The following is a 16,811-nucleotide window of genomic DNA, read 5'->3' on the forward strand; positions in this document are numbered from 1 at the left end:
GGTGGAGGGATCGTACTTCAGTGTGAGCGCCTTCAGTGCTGCGTCGAACGCAGTCTCCCCAGGTACAATATCAATGGGAGACTGACGTGGTCCATTTGCAATCGGGAAGTTTTCACCCCATTTGTCGGGTCCTGCAATAGGAAAAGGGATTAATTGGAGCAAGAGACAGTGACATCTATTCTGTGTTGCCAATTGATTGTCTATATAGCTTTCTATTTAAAAAGATGTATAGACTAAATAGAGGACATTTTAAATAGAATATGGCGATGCAATGTCACAGGTCTTCTTACGATGTCAAAATAACACGTAGGACTGCAGACAACTGGAAAACCATACCAAAATGATTTATTTAGTTATGACCATAGGTTTTCCATTCATTCTAACATAAGCTGTAGGCTACTCTGTGAGATACCGTTAACTGCCAGTGTAGCCACACCGCATCTCACCGTTGGTTGCTGCGTATCCCCATCCGTGAGACATTGTTACCAATTGAGAGAGTTAGTGTTTTAAGCTGTAATCTCCTGAATTGCTTCAGCCTTGAGAACGTACTGACAGTCTCCGTAAATAGATCAGTGAGGCTGGTTTATATAGGGTCCAGCTGGATGGTATGTCTCTCACGCTGAGGGGGTTTGGCCACATGATCGCCACAGCGCAAATGAATGTGAGAGGCAGGAGGAGTTTCAAGAGATCGATGCTCTCTCTCTCTCTTTCTCTCTCACGCAAACAAACAAACACACACACACACACACACACACACACACACACACACAGCGAAAGAGAGAGAGAGAGAGCGTGGGTATCTATGTGTATCATTCTTCTTTAGTTTAGAAATTATCACGTCAGTAATGTAATCATTTGGATCAAATAGTTGGAAAATATAAAAATTTAAAAATGCCATGGCAATACAGAAGCGCTCAAAAGTGCCTTGATAGACCCAGGACCCCAGAGGGTTTATTTAACTGACTGACTTCCATCTCTGGTCACTGGGCAGACTGTCTTTTCATCTGCAATATCACTGACATGCCACCACTCACTGCTTTTCACTCCAGCTGAGACGTGCAACACGAGTCGAGGGTACTGTGGACACAGGTGCTGAACTGCTGTGCAGAATCCCCTTACATCCGCAGCCTCTCGCACTCTCATAAACCAGAGGAAAATGCGTTACGCTCCACGCAGAAAATCCGACATGCTGCCTGTACAATACTTTTGTATAATATGATTTGACTATAAAGGGCTAAACAAAATGCTTTGACATATATTAGTCATTTTCCACCTCTTATTCATCGTGTCTCGGTGGATTGTGTCATTACCAACGCGTCCTCGCCACGTACTCCGCGCTCAACAGATGTCAAACTTGAGGAACTTTGATACTTATTTACAGTTTCCCTGTTACCTGTGTTTTTTCCTCAATGTCATAGAGCCATCTGACAAATACATTTGTCCTTAGTCAAATGCGGTTTTTTTTTGTTTTTACTGCACGTACCTGCACTGTGATGCTCGATTGCCACCTGGTGGACAGTTCAAATTGGACCGTCTGGAACTCGGAGTTAGTCTCAACGGCTATTAATTTGCTGACAAGGGCGTATTGCAGTTTTATTCAGTCGCTTTGGTACAATTCTCAGATCAGAATTGAAATTCTTAAACCTCCCTGTTCAACCTCCACATCAGCTAGTCACTTGTGCACATGATAACAGCAATTTCCCATTATTTTGAACAAATTGCAAATGCTATGGTCTATCCATGCAAATTAGTTGGTCTTATTGTTTGCAGTTACCTACATTATTAATTGCATGTCATGCTGATCAAAATGTATTATGCATATGCAGCTTCTCTATTGAATGGTCATATCTCCCAAAACATCTAAGCATCTACTCACTGTGTAAGTCATTAAACCATTTATCATTGTTTGTCAAGCATATATTTCATCACTTTCTTTGACACTGTATTTGTACTTTTACTTTTGATGGTAAGGCTAGATTCAATATGTCCAAATACAGGAAATGTGTCTAAAAGGTCATGGGTCAGTGAGCTAGAGTGGATGTGCCAGGTCAGCATGAGGGAAATTTACAGTAAACTAAATGTGTCACTATTCTCATAAAACTAGGTTCAGTTCAGTTGAGTCATATTTTCACCACTGGGCTGAAATGTTACCCTCCTTGAGAATCATCTACAGTGATCTCCGTCCTTAGAGTGTGAAAGGTTCATCTACGGTGATCTCCGTCCTTAAGAGTGTGAAAGGTTTAGTAATTTGGCTAAATGAAAACTTTTGCCACAAACACCATCTGGGAATGGTTTCATGGCCTCAAAATATGTCAATTACTGTCAGTTCCATCTCATTTTATCTTCATTGCAAAGCAGAGGTTCTTTTTTTTAATAGAGGTGAAAAGTCTATGATCATCAGTTTTGTGAATGGGTACAGTACAATTATTTGGTTCACAAATGTCTGTGGCATACAAGACATTTTCCCAATTGTTTCTGAGCCAGTTGTCAATGAGGGTGCTGACCAGTGTCTACGGTTTCTACATCAATCTACTACATTCTTACAGTATACAACCATTTAGAAACCTGTTGTTGAACTTACTGACGTTGATAACATTCAACTTACAACATAGTAGTCAGTACAAGATACAATGTTCAATCATTGTTAGTTAAAGAGATAGTTAAATGAAAATGTGGAAACAAGGAAACTCTTCCAGGGTTCACTATTACATTGAATGTAAAATTAAGGTATATGCAAGTCATGGCTCAGTACAGATACACTGATACAGACATATGCTGGAACACTACCTGAAAATTCCAGTACTTTGGAGTTACATTAAATCCGGACAGATGTACGATGTTTTAACTCACACTACACGATTCAATCGGAACGGACAAAAAAACTCTATCCACACTACAAGAGTACCTATTCACACTACAAGACAGATAACAAGAAATTCAGACATGGCAGAAATCTAACCCGGTCGTTCGGGAGCTGGAACGTTGATTGCGCTCAAACGGCACGATATACGAAAACTAATTTGATGGAAATTCAGGCCGATTCTTACATTTGTCTGGGCCAACTGAATTGTGACTAAAATAGTACAGTGTCTTTCCGGCTTAACAGAGAACTATGTTTCAGACAAACATACTGATTATGGTGTCATAGACCAGATCAGCTGGACATATTTATATTCATTATGGATTCATGAGATTCCCCGCTTAAAACACTGCTAATTCAAAACATGGCGAGAGCAGAGTCAAAGTTGTTCTTGCTTAAAGTTTTTCTCAGTGGCTTTGGTACATTAATTCTTAACATGTTCAAAAAAGTGAGTGCGTTTCTCAAAACAATTAGTACAAACAACATTACACCATGGATTACCAGCTAAAGCAGGCAACTCGCTGAAAATGAATATGAAGTCCCTTTGTCATTGTCTGGAACCAAGACAGTAAATATGCTTAGCCATGTTGTCAATATAAAATTGTAGTCTATAAGTGTATTTCTTAATTCCAGATTTGTGTTCTACTGTACTATTTATTTCCTTCACTCTAATTGATCACCATAGCAGATTATTGCATGCCTCCAACGAACTGAATATTATTTTGCATGAATGCTGTTCATGTCAATGACAATAACTCCAACCCAACAAGGAATGAAATTGTGCAGAAGAATGTAGTAGCAAGATGCAGAAAATAACTTGAAAGACTGGACAGTAGCAACAATTACAACCTGTTGAAAAACAATGGGAAAATCTTGCATGTCACAATACAGTAATTCTTTATGAAGTATTGATATTTAACCATAGTTATCATACACATTTCACCTTCATTCAGAACAGAACTTTGCCATTCCATAAAATACGGAATAAAATTAATGACGCAGTAATAAGCATTCTTTTGAGGCCACCAGCACATTTATCATGTTGATTCTTACACCCTAACACCCTCTCATCCTTACAGCATACCCCCTACACACCCTATCATTCTTACACCCTACTACACCCTCTCATTCTCACACCCTACACCCTCTCATTCTTACACCCTAACACCCTCTCATCCTTACAGCCTACCCCCTACACACCCTCTCATTCTTACACCCTACACCTTCTCATTCTTACACCCTAACACCCTCTCATAATTGAGATCCTTATAGACGATTGTCAGGTGAGCTTTTGTCTGTTGTAAGGCCCAAAGGTGAAAATATGACTAAACATTGTTTACAGTACTGTATCTCCCTCATGCCTGTCTCAACCACCCTGGAAAATATAAAAAAAACCGAAAAAACTTTATAAATTACTTTCTGATGGTTCTGATTTCTGCAAGTGATGCAAATAAATATAACCATCTCACGAACAAACCAAGCACAAATAGGTGATGACAGTTTACCAGATGAATGGTGGCACATTAAGTAAAGCATGAATTATTTCTCTTAAGCGACATCAATGCTTGAATTGTTTACTTAAGAGACTGTGCTCCGCCGTAAATGAGAAAGGAATTCTTTATGGCTAAAATTAGGGGGTCTAACTATTTATTAGGTTTGGATTTAGCTGAACAGATAACTAATCTAGCAAATTTGTAGATGTATGCTGACTTTGAACACATTTGTGACTTTTTTTACATTGAAGAATTTAATATCGACCACACACACATTTACAGAGGCTGTGGCTTTCAACATTTGTAGACTGCCATCTGCTGGGCAGAATGGTACATGTTCGGGGGAGAGACACCATAGTCTTGATCGTGTCCAGTACAATGAGATGTGTTGCATGGACAGAGATGTTATAAAAAGCTTTGATCTAAATATAACATTTATTAAAAGCACAGATGTGGAACAATCTGATTATGCTATGTAGTGAGACAGCTCACTGATACTTAAAACTTCATATTTTTAAGTTATTCAATGAAACATTTCATGTATCTGGGGTGCAAAAACTGTTAATAAATAAATAATATTTCTTTCTACCAGAATGTAAACTTTAAAATTATTAATTTTTTTCTCAGTCACTTTGGTATCTTTGGCAGATACCTCCACATCATCTAGTAACTTGTACACAATCATAACAGCAACTTCTCATTCTTTTGAAGAACATTATCCAAATGATTGTGCATATTCATGTAGGGGTATGTACAAACATCTGCTGTTTAGTCTTATCCCCTAAAACAATATAGGAATCTATTCATTGTGTAAGTCATGACATGCAAATTGGTTAAATCTGTTATCATTATGGGTCAACCACATGCTTCATAAGTTTCAGTGAATAAGCTTCAGTGGAATGTTTGCTAAATTACTTGTCATTCAAACCTTGATTTGTTTTGCATGTGATTGATGAAGACTGATTTAACTTGTTAAAAGGCAAGCAATCAGTGAATTGAAGTAAATCCTGAATGGATGTGCCAGCCCAGCACGAGGGGAGATCCAGTATCAGCGCGGCACCACATCAAACAACCATGTCGTTGGTCATATTTCCACCATTGGGCATTTACAGGGCATACAATCTCACCTCTCAGCAGCATGCCAAATTATGTACTGGATGAGGTCATTTGGGTAAATATTGTCAATGTAAATATTGTCCACAAAATCAACATTAGGGAATGGTGTGGTTGACTCTGATTACTGTTCTATCTATGTATCTATGTTCCCCACTATATTGTTACCATAGCCTTCTGTGAGGCGCATTGTGCTACCTCCTGGTATGAAATGCCCCGTATAAATAAAGTTTGATTTGATAGCCCTCTTACTCATGTTTTCACTGTAACGGATCAGTTCTGTAGAGTGTTTTTCTTATAATACACAGTACATCACCATGCAACAAGGTCCCATAGGGAACATACAGCTAATGCACTTTATACAGAGTTATTCCTTTTAGCTCCACGTTTTTCACGATCTCAACTGACCATGATGTCTATCCTACTGGCAGACATAGTATGTCCGTTCCCCTCCCACTCTTTCACTGCGAGTGTGGTCTTTCCGAGCCCCGGCGAATCCGCTCCAGCCTTTGGTCTAGACATGGCAGTGACAGGACCGTCTTGACCAATAACACAACAGCAGGAAGGAGGGAGGCCAAGATAAAGGATGGTGGGGTGTACCATATGTAATGCTTTGGCTCCACCCACTTACGCCAACCAAAGACCAGCGCGTGAGTCGTGCACAGCAGCAGAGCCAGATATCCCAGAGTTCTCTGCATGGCAAACAGAAAGGTGTGGAAAGATGGCTGACATTCTGAGGCGTCATAAAGGAAAAAGAACAAACATGTCTTCTACTTAGTTTTCCCTTTGTTACCTGGATGAACTGGAACTCTCTCCAGTTGAAAGACTCACTGACAGATGGTAAGGAGGACACAGCAATTACTGCCAGGACTCCAAATCCCATAATTCCAAGAGAGATATAGATCTCCATCCTCCAAACGTCATCCTCCACCCATGCATCATCCTTATTCTGCTGTACCTGTGCGAACAATCAATGCCATCAGTGACTTCATTGATGTCATGGTTTCGGGCAGTTTATATGAAGCCTATTTGGACATATGCATGTATGTCATTTAGTTATTTCTAAGACATTACCCAGTAGCTCAGTGCATACAGTTGAGAGCACCCAAATAAACACATACTGTATGTATCCTAGGCTTACACGTTCACATTGATGGATACCAAAAAACAGTAACTGGGTGTATGTACAATATGCCTGTCTTTCAAATAAGTAAGAAAATATCTGGCAAGATGCCTAACATTTTGCATTGTGGGGTCAGGCCGAATATAATATTCCTATTCTTCAGCTTACAAGGGACTAAGCTCACCATATTACTCTAGAGGTTTATGTGCTCACCTGCTGGTAGGCCCAGTTGAGCAGTTTGTACCTGTAGGAACGCCTCATGGGGTAACTGAGGCTGTAGATGGCATGAAGAGCGGCCAGCAGGAACGACAGGAGACCCAGCTGCTTCCTCACGGACATCCACTCCTCCAGCCAGCCGGGGAAACGACTGTACTTAGTGCCTGCGCAACGAGGGTGAGGGAAATGACTGTACTTTGTGCCTGAGCAACGAGGGTGAGACGATGACTGTACTTAGTGCCTGCGCAACGAGGGTGAGGGAAACGACTGTACTTAGTGCCTGCGCAACGAGGGTGAGGGAAACGACTGTACTTAGTGCCTGCGCAGCGAGGGTGAGGGAAACGGCTGTACTTAGTGCCTGCGCAGCGAGGGTGAGGGAAACGGCTGTACTTAGTGCCTGCGCAACGAGGGTGAGGGAAATTACTGTACTTAGGGCCTGCGCAACGAGGGTGAGGGAAATGACTGTACTTAGTGCCAGCGCAACGAGGGTGAGGGAAACGACTGTACTTAGTGCCTGCGCAACGAGGGTGAGACGATGATGAGTCACCGTTTCACCACTGATGACATCTTACACACTAGAAACGAGTCGATGAGAGCTCATCCGTTTGTTCTTTAGATTCACCGTTTTCTATTTGAACATTTTTTTTACTTCATTTGGACATTTATTGATGTGCACTAAGCTTGTTAAATACATAAAACCGAAAAACAATAAGGGTGCATTATGACGTTTTAGAATAAAAAAATAAAACGTTCTGACACACAGCAATTCTGGCCAGTGAGCAACCACTTCCTTTTTACACTGACTGGTGAGGTGGCCTGTCACACCTCTTCCCCAAAGTAACAAACTCACAGATCTCTAACCAGCTATGGATGTCTCACACTAAAGTCCACTGTAGTTAACTGGTTATTGCCAACTGAAAATATTCACAATGGATCAAAACATAAAAATAAAAATATAAAATGAATTAAAAATGTATTAAAAATTAATTCAAAATACTATAGCCACATGACCTCAGTCGTGTCATTTCCAAGTAGCCGTCAGACTTTTCCAGCAGCACAGCTTATGCTTGTACTAGGGTTAAGGTGTGGGAGTGGGGTGAGCAATCTGTGGTAAATATTGCACCACATTCTCAGTTTAGAGCGTGAACACTATCCAGTCTGCTGAGACTGAACTTTTTTTTCTTCCACATTTGCGTCTTGGCAGACGTGCGCGGGCCTCCCCTCCCCTCCCTGTGACTGTGCTGACAATACGCCTGTTGGTGCGACCAAAGCGGCATGAAGAGAATGCGAAGCCTAAATTTACACTTGCTGGAGTTTAATTGCTACCTAGAAAAGAGCCTGTGTGTAGAGACAGGATAAAGGTCAGAACTGGAGGATTCGGACTTATTTGCTTTACTTCAATGTGCAGATGACACAACATAGGCCCCTCAATATAGGTTAAGTTGAGTAAGTTTAGACTTACTGTATATGAGGAATACTGTTTGGAACTACCAGTATCACGTATACTCTCCATTTGGTTTAATTTGCTTTGAGTATAAGTCTAATAAATAAATGTGAATGCAAAAAAAAATATTTTTGTGCCTACTATTACTTGGCATTCTCACTGTACCACTGAGCTGACGAAATGATTGCTTTAAGCCGTGAAGCTCTCTTATGGTATTTCTGGAACTTAAATCTTTTGTGTCTGAACACAATGAGGAGTCTTTTTTTTCTAAAATGTGTATGACGCAAAATGAGAGCAGAAAAACAGAAAGGCATTCAAACTACACTGAAATGTTACTTTAGGTACATGTGCCAAACCACTCACTATGTACTGTTTACCTTTCAGCAATAATGTCTGATGAGCCACTACATGTGTGTGTGTGTGTGTGTGTGTGTGTATATATATATGTGTGTGTGTGTGTGTGTGTGTGTGTGTGTGTGTGTGTGTGTGTGTGTGTGTGCATATATGTGTGTGTGTGTATGTGTATTTGTGTGTGTGTGTGTGTATAGTTGGGGAGAGGGAGTGTAATTTATGGGCAGAGGTGTGATGTACTGAAGGTGGAGGGAAGCAACTGACCTCATCTTTCTTCCTTCCTCCACACACAACCGCCTGCAGTGTTCAACGCTGCCCTCACCTTAGCCTATGTTCACTCACAGCATTGCCCCTCCGGAACCTCTAAACCTACCCCTCCAGAACCTCTAAACGTACCCCCCCAGAACCTCTAAACGTACCCCTCCACAACCTCTAAACCTACACTCACCTCTATGCAGTTGCAAGATGGCCGCCAACACCCCGGGGAGATACACTGTGGCCAGCAGGGTGATGGAGGTCCAAGGCAGCACCTTGTTCATCACCAGGATGGGAATCTTGTAGGAGTCATTCCGGCTCAGGCTGACCAGCGGCTGCAGGACGTCCCTCAGCAGTGTGTAGAGGAATGTGGACGTCATCAGGAAGGCCGTGAGTTTGAGTGGCAGGTGCCACTGTGGGAACAGAGGCAGCTCCTGGAGTCGTAGGTCAGCGGGGAGCTCAAACTCCTCCACGGGGTACGAGGACAGCAGAGGGGGCGGGCAGGTTTCTCTCAGCATTTGGGCCTTCTGTCCAAACACCAGAGAGAGCGAAGGAGAGAGAGAGAGAGAGAGAGAGAGAGAGAGAGAGATGAAAATGGCTAAGGTAGGGCTCTGCCTGAGGTATTCTGTGATGTGTAGTCAGACAGGCAAGGTATTCAGGCATTGCATAACACCATAAAAAGTTTCCAAATCAGTAGCAATTCATACACAGCATTTCGACTTGCAATATTTGCTACAAAAACAACGGCAGCTACTCCTAGGTCCTCTGTGAAAAACAAGAAAAAGGGCATTGTTCACTTTCCACAAACGCCCTTAAGGACACAGACATTATTCAGTGAGTTAATTATACACACAGTCGTGTATTTACCTAAGACACATATTTACACAAAACTATAATATCTGTCTCGTGGACTTTTTGTGTTGCTGTTGTTGTTTTGACTTGAAAGAAGTAGCTGTGGAATTCATAGAGTATATATCAGGCTCTTACCTCTGTGGTTTGTGTAGATTCTATACCATTTCGAATCTCTGAAAGTTCAAGGCAGTCTTCAACATTTTCCGTCACTGTTGAATCTGTTTGTATTTTCTCCATTCTCTCTGATGCTCAGGGCAGCAAATGCTGACAAAATATACAGTAGTTAGCATTAGAAGGCAGAATGAACAGTACAACATGGTGGGTACAGAGTTGGCACGAAAGTAACATATGACATGTCAAAGTACAAAAGGCATAGCCAAGGAATGTTTCTAAAGGATTAACTGAGGATTAATCCCAGTCACAATGGCTAGAGCATCGTAAACCTACACGAAAAGAACGCGAGGGGGTAAAGGGGTAGGGTGTGTTGTGTTCTCATAACTTTGTGTTACTACTCTGACATTGCTCTCATGAAATCATGAAAAGCATGTGATTCGCGTTACTTTGCGTTATTACTTGCTATTAATATACGAATGTGCTAGTTCATGATTAGACCATGAGATGTTCATTCACATTTTCAAAATGTAATCTGTATCCATTCATAACGATGCATTTACACGTATTCTAATTCCCACCAGTAAGTTTTCAACGATGTAACGAGTTAATCTACTTCATCGCATACAGGGTTCTAAAAAATCACGACATGAGTGGTAGGCTTCTGGAGTAAGAGTTGTGTTTTGGACCTTTAACTTTTACTACAATTTCTACTGTAAGAGTAAACCTGACCTGATGAAAGTATATGTCACCTTACCATTCGCTGTCCCATGAACTACAGGATTTGGACGAGCATAATAGTGTATTTCTATCCAACGTCCAGCATTCTGCCCGGGAGAAGTCAGATCGCCGGTCATACACGTTGCTCTCGAGTTAACAACCTCTAACCAAAATTGGTGTCAAGAGTCAGGCTAATGTCGTAGCGGTGTCGTAGCTCTCTCTCTCCGCCCTAATGTTGTCATCAACCTACCATGGCCACTCCCGTCACTCAGAGGGCCGCTTCGTAGTTTCGATGAATTTCCCATTTACACAGTGTTTCATTGAGTAGGTCTAACTTTTCCCATAACTCCATGATATACGAGTCATTATTACCTCGGTAGCTAAAACGTGAAATTAACATGAATTGAAAGTAGCGTGGAATGTGTGGACTACATTATCAACCCGACACATTTTAATGGGCTCAGTCAGTTTTTGGAAGACTTGTCAGAACTTTGCAAAGACTTACAGTCACATTAAAAAATTGCATAAATACTTAAGGTAGCACTGTTCATATGGCTTGGTTGGATTCATGATGGTAATTTCATGTTGTAAGTGTTATGGCCAACTTTATAAATATTCAGGAGCGGCCAGTTCCCTAATGAAAAGATCATCCAGTAGGCTACCTTCTGCACATCTACAACCAGAAGTCTGTCCAAAAACTCCCCTCTAGAGGTCCCTCGGGCATGTTAGACTGTGTTTTTCAAAGCCCTATTTGGCAGAGGACTCCTAGCTAATTGAATTTTGGCTCCTCCTTTCAGAGTCTTGCACATGACCTGTGTCCTGTGATGCCGTATCTCCACTGAAAGATGTATAAAGCTGCTGCCCATAGCAGTTTGTTTACCATTAAACAGATCTGTCCAGCCTTCCCAAGTCATCATGCATCTGACCCGCTGGCTCATCCTTGGCACAGTCATTTTGGGAATGGTGGTACTCTGCAATGCTGGACCCTTTCATGCTGAATGCAGAGTGCAATGGTAAGGTCTGCTCACTCTCTTTTCTTTGGCAAAACCATTCATGGCTAGGGGCGGCGACGGTATGTTTATGACAAAATGGCTGACTAGGAATTAGAGCTTGGTTTTTAAATAGATTTTTTTTTTAGATATTTTGTTGTTAAACATGAACAAATTGGAATTAGGCCACAAATTGCCAGTGCCTTTGAAAATATTAAATTCATCTAATAGTTTTAAGGTTGTGACATACACTGATGAAATACTCGCCATGCATGTTGCTGATTAGCTATGTGCCACGTAGGTTGTGTATGTTTTGAAGTGTGGCAAAGAGTTATGTACTAAATAAACTGTAATAGCAGTAGAAATGTCATGAGCTATACAACGTTTTGATGTGGCTGCATGATAGTAATTGTACATAAATATCTATTAATAAGTTAATTCAGAAACGTGATAGGCATTGCACTGCAACTTTTATGGCTATATTATACCTGCTTTTAGATTGCCTTTGCCTTCAGTTTATACAGTGTGTGCAGACTGAATGATTTATGTGCTCGGTTGTCTGTCATGGTCATCTGACAAACATCACCAACGAGTCAATTCCTAATGAGAAAGCCAATGTTCATGTTCTTTCCTGCCAGCACAAAACAGTTGGTTTGGATTGTAAAAGGGTATTATCAGGACCGCATGTGAAGGCCAGTGTTAGGTAAATATTCACTCAAGTTATATCAGGACTCCGGAGTTGCAAATAAGTATATTTATTAAACAACAACAAGCTCGTTGGGCTCACCCACGTCCCAGCAGGTCGGAGAGAAGCACGGGCCCTCTCTCAGAGAGAGAGGGAGCCTGGGCTTACTCCCAGACTGCAGCAGACAAGAGAGAAGCAATATTAAACACATCACACAAGGTTTATATAAATAGAAGTTTAGCGTTCTCTGGCACCAAAACAATAAGTCAGCAGGGATAACCACGTGGTGGGTCTCTAACGTCCGAGGATATCTTACTATGCTTTCTGCCTTGTAAAGATGTCAGTTCGACCCTTCTTATCACCTCTGGTCCAAAACATGCTCTTACAAATATGCAGACTAAGTGGCACCTAATAATCTAAGTTACACACACACAGAAACACAGAAAAGCCATGTTCCTGCTTAAATAAGCACATGATTCATACAAGGTCATTATTAATACAAGGCACTTGATTAATATATTATTAAGTCATTAACAGTGTTTCGAAATGATCTCTGTCAGCCAGTGTGCTGGTTAGGCTTCTTTTAGGCCCTTTACATCCCAGTGTTCACATGATCCTATGAACCGCTCAGTTGTTTGACAGACACAATAAACCTTTGTGTGCCCCAGGCCAGTGAAAATGAGTTAATTGATCTGCATATTGGATCTGAAAGGGAAATGTCAATCCATGTGGTTGGGAGGCCTTTAACCATTTATTTGAAGTGTGCAAGGGTAATTCAATTACTTTTGCCACTGACCAGAGCGTTTGTTTGCATTCATTCGAGGGTCAATACAAAGAGTTCAAAGGAGGTTACTGCTGTAAGACATCTTTACCCAAATGATCCAACCACTGTGTATATGCAAACTGTAGTATTGTGTATAATGTACAACCTTTATCATTACAGGTTCCCAAGAACTGAAATATCTTTGACAAAAAAGCTCTGAAAGAGCATCTTATGTGTTTTTCAGCTGTGGAATTCACAGTCTGAATAAGACACTTGTTAGCGTTTAGTCATGATGCCAGGACGAATAAAATTCAATGGAAAATTCCACCAGATGGCAGTATTTCACTCATAAAGCTTTTACACCATGCCCACCAGGCAACTTGCATCAGAATGTAATTTTGGTCTTTCGACGCATGTGTGCCTGTTCCATTTTTAATGTCTGTCACTCTCTCTCCATCTCTGTGAGTAAGTGTGTTGGTATGCACGTGTGTGCATTCATTTTTTGTGTGTGTGGTCTATGTGTTTGTGTTTGTTTTGTGTTTGCATGTGTGTGTGTGTGTGTTTTGTCACAGGTACTTTGGCATACCTTGTAGATGGGTATATGAAGCTTTGGTCTCTCAGATTAAGAAGTGGAGGACGATGTCAGGCTGCACCATGGGAGGACAGAGGTGCTTGTATAAGGTGGGATGCTAATAAGTGTGTGAGGCAAGTGTGGTAGCGCTAGTCTTCCTTGCCTCCATGTATAGATATAATGTCCTTGTTCTGTGTTTTTCCAGCTCCAGTCAGCCTCATCCCACTTCATCACAGCCAAACACACGACACCAATGAAAAGCCATGTTGATGACATCACCTTCCACTTGATTTCCTTTGGTCTCTTCTCTCACTGTAGTGTTTCTGTAAGAACTCTTTTAAATGGCCGTCACAAACTGTCAACCCACCCATACCGCAAACAGCAAACAGCAACCAGTTGTCACTGAAGTTAAATCAGTGACAAAGTGAACAAAGAATTTCAATATGCTGTACAAACTGTAAAAGTCGATGTGAAAACTGTTATGAAGTAGTGGCAATCATATCAATACATGTTTGGTTGAAAAGAAAAAAAAAACTCATTAACCTTTTGCCTTCATAGGGAATGTCAGTCGCAGAGTCTTGGTATGCCATCAAAGACCACGGGGTGAACTATTGTAACCTCTACAACCTAATGGACGGTAGGAGTCTGCAGTCTTTCAAAACAACCTTCAAAATGACCTCCTAGTTTGATTGATAACAGTTTTGATAGAAGAAGAAACCGAGTCATGGCGATTCTTGAAGATACATATACAGATGCAGATGACAAATAGTAACAGTCTTGATGTAATACTTGAGTTGGTAATGTGTTTACAAGATAAAACATGTCTTGTGATGGAATCAATTGGACTGTCAAACTATTTCATGTGAAACTTTGTAGCCTCCTTGAAATGATGATATGAATATAGCACCTTCCTTGAGGAGACAGCAATGTCATGTGAATGTTGAACACTGCCTCTTGATTGACCTCTTGACCTACACCGCATCCGTTTCTGTTGCATACAGGAAGTGGACTGACGCAGGCCCGAGGATACAAAGAGATCACCAGTTACTTCATGTGTACCCAGCGCTCCTCTGCTAACTGCACGTTGTACTGAGGGGGAACCGAGGCAGGGATCAGCCAATGAGACGGCATGACTGTACGCAGACCAATATTATTGCTTTCTTCTCTCAAGTCTTGCTGGTTTGCATTCAATAACACCTGTACTCCAGTGTTTTTTTTATTGTTTCATTTATATATGTTTGTAGTTTTACTTTTACCTCTAGGTAGAATTTTGCTGCTTTATGTTGAGGAAAGATATAATTAGTACTAACTGTGTACAAACCAGGTCCCTAAGCAAGGATATCTGCACTGATTTCCATATATACTTTTGTATCTCTTATGATTCCTTTTATTGACTCAGACCAGATAAAGAGTTAAATGTTTTGTCATCAGTCTTTTACTCCAAACATAGAGGAAAAGAATTAAACAAATCCAGCTCTCACTATTTTTAAAGTGAGATGCCATCTTGTTGGGGACATCGTTCTTTTTGACAGATAAACTGCTTTTTTACTCTTAAAAGCTGCAATGCTTTGGAGAAAACACTCTCAGCTATGTGAATTGCTGGCCAGATTTTATTAGGAGCGCAATATGCTCGGCTGGACATCGCCATCCATCACCTCAAAGTGTGTCTTGTCGTGGGGAGACCGCTGGCCATAGGAATCCACGTTTACCTGCACCTCACAACTAATCATAACTACTGGTCGCCACTAGGGGGCAGTGTGTGACAGCGTCTTTGCTGTCTTATTAAAGTCAAAGCAATTTCAGTCTGTTGTAGAGCGAATGTTGCGCAGCGCCGGCTCAGTTCAGATTTAAAACATTTACGTTTATGGGGCTTTTCAGACTCCAAGGAATTCCCCCTGTTATAAATATGTCCAGGGCTCTAAGCAGGGTTAGTGCCGCTATCAGATTTGGAGCTTCATCTGGGAAAGTCTCAAAAATGTTGAGAGCCTTCCAGACTTGCCTGTGTCAGAAGCAAGACAGGTCATGACCTTAGCCTCTTTGTGTGTGTGTGTGTGTGTGTGTGTGTGTGTGTGTGTGTGTGTGTGTGTGTGTGTGTGTGTGTGTGTGTGTGTGTGTGTGTGTGTGTGTGTGTGTGTGTGTGTGTGTGTGTGTGTGTGTGTGTGTGTGTGTGTGTGTAAGAGAGAGAAAGAGAGAGAGAGCGTTAGAGAGAGGGGTGATCATGCTGCAGGGCAAACAGACTGACTAGTGCACGTCACCGAGATGAAAACTCACCTCACTTGTCAAGGGGAGCGTAATGGGAAACAGGTTCTCGCTGGGAAGTAAAAGAAAAAGGTTTAAAATGCCAAAGAGAGCACAGTGGGCTTTCTATTAGGGCGGAGAATATTGCAGAGATTTGTCATTTTTACAGTGGTGGGCCTAAGATATTAGGGCTGAAGGGGCAGCCATTCTCTCATTTGGAAACTTTTATCTGTCTAAATGAAGTCCTCGTGGGCAAGAGATGATAGACAGTCATATCATTTAGTGGGAGAGAGAATGAGGAAATGACATTAATATAACCACTGGAATGACAGAATAAATACTTTTTTACATAAACCATTTTGTCACTTATTATCGTGGTTTGATTTAGATTGGACTTTATTTTTAATAAAATTGGAATTTTGTTCACAATACATATCAGTGAATCAACTCCTTTGTCTGCAGGAGTCTCTAACTGACAAATCACACTGAGATCCCATGGGTGTCTCTGTCTTTTGAACCAGACAATGTGTCTGTATCTGTCTTCAAGTACACCCTCTTACAGGCGGGCACACTTGAAAACTCACACACACACAAACTGCACACACATACATGTAATACTGCTCACACATACACACTCTCTCACACACACACACGCATACACACTCTCTCTCTCTCTTACACACACACACACACACACACACACACACACACACACACACACACACACACACACACACACACACACACGTGAAGCTGCGAGACTCATGACTGGCAGTGGGTGAATGGGAAAGGGTGGGAGAGCTGAAATCTTGATGGCTGCTTTTCCAGCTGGCCAGCCCCGAACCGCGCGGAGTGATGAAATTTGTCATTGATGAAAGGGTGCAAAATCCTCTCAAAACCAATTAAAGAGCCCAGCGGCCCCGAGGGCGTCGCGTGGCCAGCTGACACGGACCCACGGAGGAAGTGGGGAGAGGTAATCAGCAGCCCTGTATTGAACAATATTGAAAAGTGCAACAATAACACACAA

General features: G+C 41.5%; 3 protein-coding genes across 5 annotated transcripts in view; 1 reads left to right on the forward strand and 2 right to left on the reverse strand.

The window, feature by feature from the left end:
* The window catches only part of LOC105910902 (carbonic anhydrase 1-like), an 8,373-nt gene extending 7,779 nt beyond the window's left edge, over nt 1-594 (reverse strand). Inside the window, exons 1-2 of the mRNA XM_012839666.3 lie at nt 447-594; nt 1-131 (exon numbers count right to left, since the gene is read on the reverse strand). The exon at nt 1-131 is cut by the window's left edge and continues 67 nt beyond it. Of these exons, the coding sequence (XP_012695120.2) occupies nt 1-131; nt 447-480 (165 nt within the window). The 5' untranslated portion in view covers nt 481-594. The remainder of the gene's footprint in view (nt 132-446) is intronic.
* A 157-nt stretch (nt 595-751) lies between these two features.
* Nucleotides 752-10,723, reverse strand: LOC105910883 (STEAP family member 1B). Of its 3 annotated transcripts, XM_031583948.2 has the most exons (6): nt 10,576-10,723; nt 9,843-9,971; nt 9,049-9,382; nt 6,803-6,969; nt 6,260-6,424; nt 752-6,158 (listed from the first exon to the last, which is right to left on the reverse strand). In XM_031583948.2, exons 2-6 carry the CDS (start codon nt 9,942-9,944, stop codon nt 5,928-5,930), a joined length of 999 nt encoding a protein of 332 aa, XP_031439808.1. In that variant the 5' UTR covers nt 9,945-9,971; nt 10,576-10,723; the 3' UTR covers nt 752-5,927. The 3 variants fall into 3 exon arrangements, with proteins under 3 accessions (XP_031439808.1, XP_042566159.1, XP_042566158.1); XM_042710225.1 differs by having other exon boundaries at nt 752-6,424; nt 9,049-9,379; XM_042710224.1 differs by having other exon boundaries at nt 752-6,424.
* Nucleotides 10,724-11,341: 618 nt separating this feature from the next.
* Nucleotides 11,342-15,602, forward strand: LOC122133652. Its single transcript, XM_042710265.1, has 5 exons — nt 11,342-11,551; nt 13,548-13,656; nt 13,752-13,871; nt 14,105-14,183; nt 14,548-15,602. The coding sequence occupies exons 1-5, from the start codon at nt 11,454-11,456 to the stop codon at nt 14,637-14,639; spliced, it is 498 nt and encodes a 165-aa protein (XP_042566199.1). The 5' UTR covers nt 11,342-11,453; the 3' UTR covers nt 14,640-15,602.
* Nucleotides 15,603-16,811: the final 1,209 nt, after the last annotated feature.

The sequence above is a fragment of the Clupea harengus genome, chromosome 17 (genome assembly GCF_900700415.2).
Source record: "Clupea harengus chromosome 17, Ch_v2.0.2, whole genome shotgun sequence".
Lineage (NCBI taxonomy): Eukaryota > Metazoa > Chordata > Actinopteri > Clupeiformes > Clupeidae > Clupea > Clupea harengus.

What these genes read in the sequence shown, in the direction of transcription:
- LOC122133652 (XM_042710265.1), top strand. Translation starts at nt 11,454, where the DNA reads ATGCATCTGACCCGCTGGCTCATCCTTGGCACAGTCATTTTGGGAATG. An exon ending in GCTGAATGCAGAGTGCAATG is followed by an intron (nt 11,552 to 13,547) that starts GTAAGGTCTGCT and finishes GTTTTGTCACAG; the next exon opens with GTACTTTGGCATACCTTGTA. An exon ending in CCTCTACAACCTAATGGACG is followed by an intron (nt 14,184 to 14,547) that starts GTAGGAGTCTGC and finishes TGTTGCATACAG; the next exon opens with GAAGTGGACTGACGCAGGCC.
- LOC105910883 (XM_042710224.1), bottom strand. Translation starts at nt 9,944, where the DNA reads ATGGAGAAAATACAAACAGATTCAACAGTGACGGAAAATGTTGAAGAC. An exon ending in AATCTACACAAACCACAGAG is followed by an intron (nt 9,383 to 9,842) that starts GTAAGAGCCTGA and finishes GTGTTTGGACAG; the next exon opens with AAGGCCCAAATGCTGAGAGA. An exon ending in CATCTTGCAACTGCATAGAG is followed by an intron (nt 6,970 to 9,048) that starts GTGAGTGTAGGT and finishes CTCGTTGCGCAG; the next exon opens with GCACTAAGTACAGTCGTTTC.